At 39.8% G+C, this 7252-nt stretch overlaps 1 protein-coding gene across 1 annotated transcript in view; it reads left to right on the top strand.

The window, feature by feature from the left end:
• Positions 1-3207: 3207 nt before the first annotated feature.
• Positions 3208-7252, top strand: part of si:dkeyp-14d3.1 (transmembrane protein 132C) — a 208376-nt gene continuing 204331 nt past the window's right edge. The window contains exon 1 of the mRNA XM_014007158.1: positions 3208-4022. Coding sequence (XP_013862612.1) covers positions 3977-4022 — 46 coding nt within the window. The 5' untranslated portion in view covers positions 3208-3976. The remainder of the gene's footprint in view (positions 4023-7252) is intronic.

The raw sequence follows: 7252 nt of genomic DNA, 5'->3' as shown, positions 1-7252 counted from the left end.
AACTGCTTCTACTTTTGTATTTTATTTTATTTTTAATCAGAAAAGTAAAACAGCTGCTTCAAAAGCCATTTCTTTATGATGTCACTTGGGCAAAAAAAATGTTTAAATTATGAAATTCCCCGCATGTCACCATTTTTAACTGAACTGACTTCAAAAAGTACTCAGTTGTAGAGCCACTWATTGTTTTTGTGTGTTTTATTCATATCCATGCAGTGGTTTGTGAAGTATTTTGTTAACAGGCAAATACAGACATGAGCAAACTCATTATTACCTCTACACCCATCGAGGCGKGTGATAAAAAAAACAAACTTGTAATCACAGTTTGGCCTTTATGCTGCGTGAGTTCTCTGTGCAATGTTCAAGGTGTTGTTGGCAGGTTGTGGGTGTAGACTTTTTTAGTTGCACCTTTTTTCCTGCAATCTTGAGCTGGTTCTTTAATGTTCCGATCAGAGCTCCGAGGAGGTCAGACTATTTGTCACRAGACTCTTCCTTCTTGTCACCGAACATATTTCTTTACAACAGTTTCATTCAGTCCTCCTGTTAAACTGGTCCATTACCACTCAGACATCTCTGATAGAGTTGCATGAAGTCCTCCAAAACATCTGGACATCTCTGGATTTCACTTTTGTGTTCTTGGCATTAACTGTTCACCATACAGGGAACAAAGTGTGCACTTTGAGACTCTGCAGTTTTTTTGGACTTGAAGGTGTTTGGCATTTCCATAAAGGGTTTATTTTAAGGTATAAAGGAGACAGATGCATTTTTCCCCACCCCAAATTTCAAATAAAAGGGACCTTTTTTCAGAGAACAAAGTAATAAAAAGTGGTCATAAAAAGCGCTGCAGATATGAAAAGCACGTCTGTTAGACAATCGTCTGTTTAATAACATCTAAAGCCCTCCTGCTTCAAAGTATGAAATGTCTGATCAGCCACATGAAAAGGGAAGGATGTGAGCTTTTTACAGAAGGAAACATGTCGATAATTTAGTTTTAGAAATGGACTTACCATGTGCCGTTCTGAGGCGTAGAGTGGGGGGTGGGTTTCTGTTTTTTTAATGCCTTGCAGCTTCAGACTGTAACTAAATCCACCAGAGTTCTGTCTGGTGCTGGCTCTGTTCTCCAGCAACTGAATGGACCTCTGCGTATGGTGGGCTTTGACTGAGCGTGGGTCTGTGGATGGAAAGACGTTTGGACGTCTGTCAGCCTTTGTGTAAGCGATGTTCCAGTCTTTTATTACTGTCTGGGAAATGACAGCTCCACATCAACACTTTTGTCCCCCCACTCCAACACCTCTAATGCTCTTTGCAGCTGAATAAAAAAATAATTTTTTTTAGTTATTTTATTATTTTTATAAAGGAGCAAATAGCTTTTGCCTCCAGAGCAAAAGCTGGAGATAAAAATGGAATTTGAAATAAAAACAAAAAACATACAGAGAGAAGACAAATCAGAAAAAATGGTTTAAATTTTGGTCAAAAAAAAATCTCTTAGCCATGACAACTTTCAGCAYACCAATTTAAAACATAAACTCACTAAAAACATGAAGAATGAGGAGTTACATTTACATGTACAAAAAGAAGGGAAAAAAACACAAAAGTTTGAAAGAAAAAAAACTGAAAAGCTGAAACACTGGTGGGCAAAGATTTTTTCGTAGAAAATATTAAATTTTAAGTGAAGCAACAGATTTTTTCCTGTATTAAGTGCTCACAGAGTTTCCTTTGTTTTTCACATGAACACACCATCTGGTTCTGATGCAGAAAAGAGAATATGATGTGTGACTCCTGGTTAAATCAAACACCAGATCACTGTGTTTTAGTGTTTTTGGAATCCAAGAGCAGCCAGAACCTGCAGCCTCTAGATTTCCTATCACCTTTTAGGCCTAAGACCAAGCTTTAKGATGAGAAATATTGTAGCTTTTTTGGTAAAATATAGAAAATTTTAAATAAAATAAATTTTATGCGATGTTGTAAGATTCTGTACGAGGTCACATATTGTGTTGGAGGTGACTCCCACCTACTACCACATCACATTTAGCTCTGTATCTGTAAAACTGACTGACTTAGAGCCATTTTTGTTAATATTTATTAGCTGTGGCATCTTGAACTCCAAAAGTTCAACAGTTGTACACGTACTGTACATCCATATATTTTTTGTCCTGAAAGTTTCCTTAAAATCATTCCAGTGTTTGTTTTAATAATTTGCAAACAGACAACGTAGAAGCTGAGTAATGGCAAAATGTGATTTTGTGGAAGAGCTCAAAATACTGCATGTGTTGAGGGTGACTCATCTAGAGCATTGTTACAACCWCATCAGATTTTAGGTCAATATTTTTAACATTTTCTGAGTTGTAGCCTTTTTTAAGRTCAATTTGTTTTGTCAGCCATCTTTGATTGAGTCCAAACCTGTAGATAAACATGTAATAATCTGTACCTGTTTAACAATAACATTTGTTCAGTGGTGATATTTTGCTAACAAACCAGCCATCAAGCGCACACACACACACACACACACACACACACACACACACACACACACACACACACACACGGATAAAACTAATATTTGCCAATTTATTTACTTTTATTCAAACTGGTGAGACCTCTTAGAAAAAAAATGTCTGAAAAACCTGGAGAGATCGGACTCCATCATCGAGCAAATCTGTGTGGAAATCCGTTAATGAACACCTGTCTTGAATAATTTGTGATAAATTTTACAATAAATTTAGAGACAAACAGATCCAGTAGCTTTTACCTCACTGCCTTGCTGCCTTCAACACCCCCCCCCACCTCCCCCGCCAGCAGACTCACTTCCTGTCCCACACGGGGTCGCTGGTGCCTGCCAAGTGGCGAACTCATGGAGGTCGGTTGCACGTGTTCAGCAACTTTTTTCTTTTCCTTTTTTTATTTGTCAGTTAGTTTACCCTCTTTCGAGCAGAGAGAGTATTGTTATTTACCAACATTTTTTAATAAAGACTTTTTTGGGTAAAACTCTGATTGTCGCGCAGTTTGGTTTGGATAAAGGCAAATAGTTATAATAAATGTGTTTTTTCCCCTCAACATTGTGTCTGTTGGGTTTGATGTTCCTGGAGAGAAAGGCGCCCCCCCNCACACACACACACACGCGACCCTCAGCTGCCTCCCCTCTCTCGACGCGCATTGGACGGACGATGCGTAGATCCAGACTCTGCAGCCTCGACCCTGTCTGCACACACACACACACACACACACAGATGATGGAGGCTGGAAACCGGAATATATGAACCACTTGGAGCCGGAGGTGTAATTAGAAGTGGCATAAAAAAAAAAAAAGGAGAAGAAGAAAAGGGAAGCTGGCGCTGTCACCGCGCTGCTGCTGCTGCTGCTTCTGGAGTTGGCGCACCAGACTTTCAGGACCGGGGTGCACCGGTGTGGATGTGTTCGGCTCTCCTGTGCAACTTTTTCTTCCTTCACATTTTCAAACATGCTGCAAGTCTGCAAGTCAACTCTGATTGTCTGCAAGTGTCGGACTTTGGCTGCGCATCACATCGGCCAACTTCAGGAGTCTGGTGATGCGCAAAACACAGACAACCCGAACAACTGAAGACAGGAGGATTCAACACAATTTTTTTTCTTTTCTTTTTTTTATTTTTATTTTGGATAAATTGAAATCCATCCTCTGCGAAAATAATAGTGAAAAGTGCACCTCGTGGTTTTGGACATGTCAAGATGCAGAAAAGAGTGATGCMAAGCTGGGTTCAAGTTCCCTCCTGTCTGTTTTTGAATCTTAAAATCAATCYGATTAGAAACTTGTGAAATTGTTTCCAAACCCAACTTTTATAATTCCTGGGTGAAGCATGACATTCATCCCAGAAAATGTGCATTTTTATTTTTTATTATTGATGCTGGWTATGGGCATTTCTTCCTCACACTAAGAAATTTGATCTTGCATATCAATTTTGAGGGGATATTCTTTATTTTCCCCCCCTGACTGTTTAAAGGAAACATGTTGCACATCCTGGTACTTCRGTTGATGGCAGTACTTTGGGGAGGTAAGAACAATTTCAAATGATCCTGTTTGCTCTGAGTTGTTAATCTCTGTTTCACACAAAATGTTGCTTAATAAGTTTGTTTGATCTCACGAGCAAATCTAACCTGCAACATGCAATGTGAAGGAAGTCACTGCTACAAGAGAAATAGTGTCCTCTGTCTAATTACATGCTTCACCAACCCCTCTGCTGCATGACATCTGATTTCCATCCACTCCTTGTCAATGATTACAGCTCACATCATTTCAGTCACATATGWTGAAGCCGCCATGCACCTGTTTAACACACCCACAGCAGCTCTGACCCTAAATAACATCCCTCTCATKAATATTTTATCACGACACGAGATTATCTGGTGCCACCGAATTACTGGGGCTTTATTACACCCTCAGCATGTCAAGTTGTTTCAGCAAAACTCACCTCRAAGCTTCCATCGTTATTTGATTAGAAAAGTTTCAGGAGTCACAGTGGCGAGAGACCTGAGTCCCCAATTTGTGTGAAACAAACAAACAAAAAAAAAATTCTTGGGTGTAAACAAATGAAATGTTGGATTTACTTAACCATGTTATGTGATCTGGTTCCACTTAACTGAGTTGAGTAAATTCAAAGCAACATGCTCATGTTCTTTGGTTAAAAAACTGGTATATTGCTTTGATTTTACTCAACTCAGTTAAGTGGAACCAGGTCACATAACATGGTGAAGTAAATCCAACATTTCATTTTTTACAGTGAGGAGGGGGTGGGGTTAATTGGCATTATTGCTAAAAGGTTTATTATGTAAATGTTATTTTCTGTGCTTGTGACATTGCACCAGTCCATTAGTGCTACAAGCAGGAGAACAGCATCTGCTCTGGCTGCTTTTGCTGCCTGCATGTACAGTAGTGTGGAGATGTGAGGGCAGCTGCTGGCCTGGCTAATGAATCTGAGCTCTCGCCTTTTTTTGGGGGGTGGAAAAAAAGGTGGTTTGACATAAAAAAGCTTTTTAGAAATTTGATTTTCTCAATTAAGGCCAATGTTTTCTCCAGAGAACATCTGGCTTTAATAGCTTTCTGCATCCGGAGTCATAAATTAGTGTCATTTAAAGTTTTAACAAAAGCTGAGAAGCTTAAGTTTATTTTGCCTTATTGTCATCTAATTAGAGAAGTGGCTTCAGATCATTGTGGACCTGTTGGAATTTTAGCAGTGATTCTCAAACGTTTCAGCTTTTGACCCTTAAAATAAAAGTTTGTGACCCAAACTAAGTAGAAAAAAAACAGACATTTGTCAACCATTATATTAATTGTTTTATCGTTTATGATTTTTTTTTCATCTCTCTGTAACAGTTAAGGCTAAATCCTTCTAAAAGTTGATTTGATTTTCTGAGGACCCTCCTCCRTTTGGTGCATCACAACCCCCATTGGGAATGACTGGGGGAAACAGTAAAACTGACACCCGACAGAATGAAAAGCATGGAAACCTCCTCCGGTGTCGCACCGTAAAAAGCTCAGGCTCCGTCTCCTGCGTCCTCTCACCTTGGTGCTGCTCCTTGCTTGGAGACCGTTTGACAGCAGTGCTATAGTGTGAGAGCGTGACTCATTGGCTTGAAGAGCACGGTAATGATGCTCGCCGTGCGCCGAGGTCCTCTCAGTGAAACCGCACACAGTGTGATCCTAAATGAGCAATGTGCGCCGCGAAGGATGCTGCTACCGCACGGGTGAAGAAATGGAGGGAAATTATAATGCAAGATCAGAAAACGAGAGGAAAATGTCTTTATGGCCTAATGAGAAGATAATTAGGAAGGTATATCTGGGACTCTGGACTGACAGAAATACTAATGTTTAGCTAGTGTTGGGTGTTACCAGGAGGAACGTTCTTTAAAATGCCAATCTGATTACATGAAAATCAAGAATAAGGATGTTATAATCTTTCCTTTTGTTTAACTCATCCTTAAGTGCAAGCAGATATAAAATAAAGGATTGATCAATGGTAGCTTCCCTTCTACAACTCAGAGTTTCTCATGTGCCCACATCAAGGAGATGTGATTTTATTAATGTAGACCAATTCTAACTCTCGTTCTCAGTGAAGAGATCGTCTTAAGAAAGTCCCACTATTCCAATTCTTCACCGCACCACACAATTCCAGCTTCTTCTCTTGTTAGCTTTGCAGGTCATGTCTGAGAGCAAACACAGGCCAAAGAACCAGAGAAAGGTGGCATGAAATTTCAAACTTAAAACAACAGGAGGTAAAAATCTCAGCCTGTTGATGATGTGTCGTTGACCCTTTTTGTTTCGGTCGATCAGAATGAAACTGTAACCCTGCCGATAGAAAACACCTGATCTTTGCAGTGCACTGTGGAACAGCACCGCAGGACTTTCAAACGATGTGCGACGGGAAACGTCTAATCCCAAATTCTGTTTCATACCTTTGACAGCTCATCAATTACTGTATGCTTTCATCAGGAGCAGGATGGTTGTTAAGATTTCAATAAGTCTGGATCTCGCACTGGATAGATAAATGTTCCCTCAGTTATTTACTGAAACAAGCGCCGTGAAGAGAGAAGGAAAAATCCCTGACTTTGTGGTGTTTTTAGTTTATTTATTTTTTATCAAGGCTATCTTACAGCTGTCCTTTGAGCTCCCTTTAGTGCACTTCTGAGATTTCTGATGGAGGACACTGATGAAAAGAGGCATATCTTTTTCCTTCTCTCCAGTGCAATTTGTCGTGGCTTGGGTGGTTTCTTGGTTTGGATTWAAAAAAAAAGTGGGGGGAAAAAAAAACAAAAAACAAGAACCCAACACAAAGACAGCACGTTATGTAATTTCATTTTCTTTTGCGGTTTAATTTCCAGCCTTCACAGATGTTATTTACTCGGTGTGAGTGCATGAAACTGTGCACCTTGGTTTGTTTAATGACCGTTTTATGAGATTCACTGAGTAGGTGGACACATCTGAATCCCTTGTACTACACTGTTGTGCTTCTTAAAGTGTGTGTGGGAGGCATACATTGTAGCCTCCTAATCACTGACTCAAAAGAGGCTTTCTGTGCCCCCCGCAAATTCAAATATCATTAGTATAATGTCCTGTAATGTTTCCACAAAGCTTATCTGCCCTCGCTTAATTGGCTCCCTGTGACTGCTGTGAACTCACGTTCAATTTAGTGAATTTTCACAATTAACAGACTTTAATAGAGGAATTCTGAGGCTTTAAAGTAATGTGTGTGTGTGTGTGTGTGTGTGTGTGTGTGTGTGTGTGTGT

The sequence above is a fragment of the Austrofundulus limnaeus genome, unplaced genomic scaffold (genome assembly GCF_001266775.1).
Source record: "Austrofundulus limnaeus strain Quisiro unplaced genomic scaffold, Austrofundulus_limnaeus-1.0 Scaffold40, whole genome shotgun sequence".
NCBI lineage: Eukaryota > Metazoa > Chordata > Actinopteri > Cyprinodontiformes > Rivulidae > Austrofundulus > Austrofundulus limnaeus.
The sequence above is the reverse complement of the archived record's forward strand: the minus strand, read 5'-3'. Positions and strand labels throughout refer to the sequence as shown.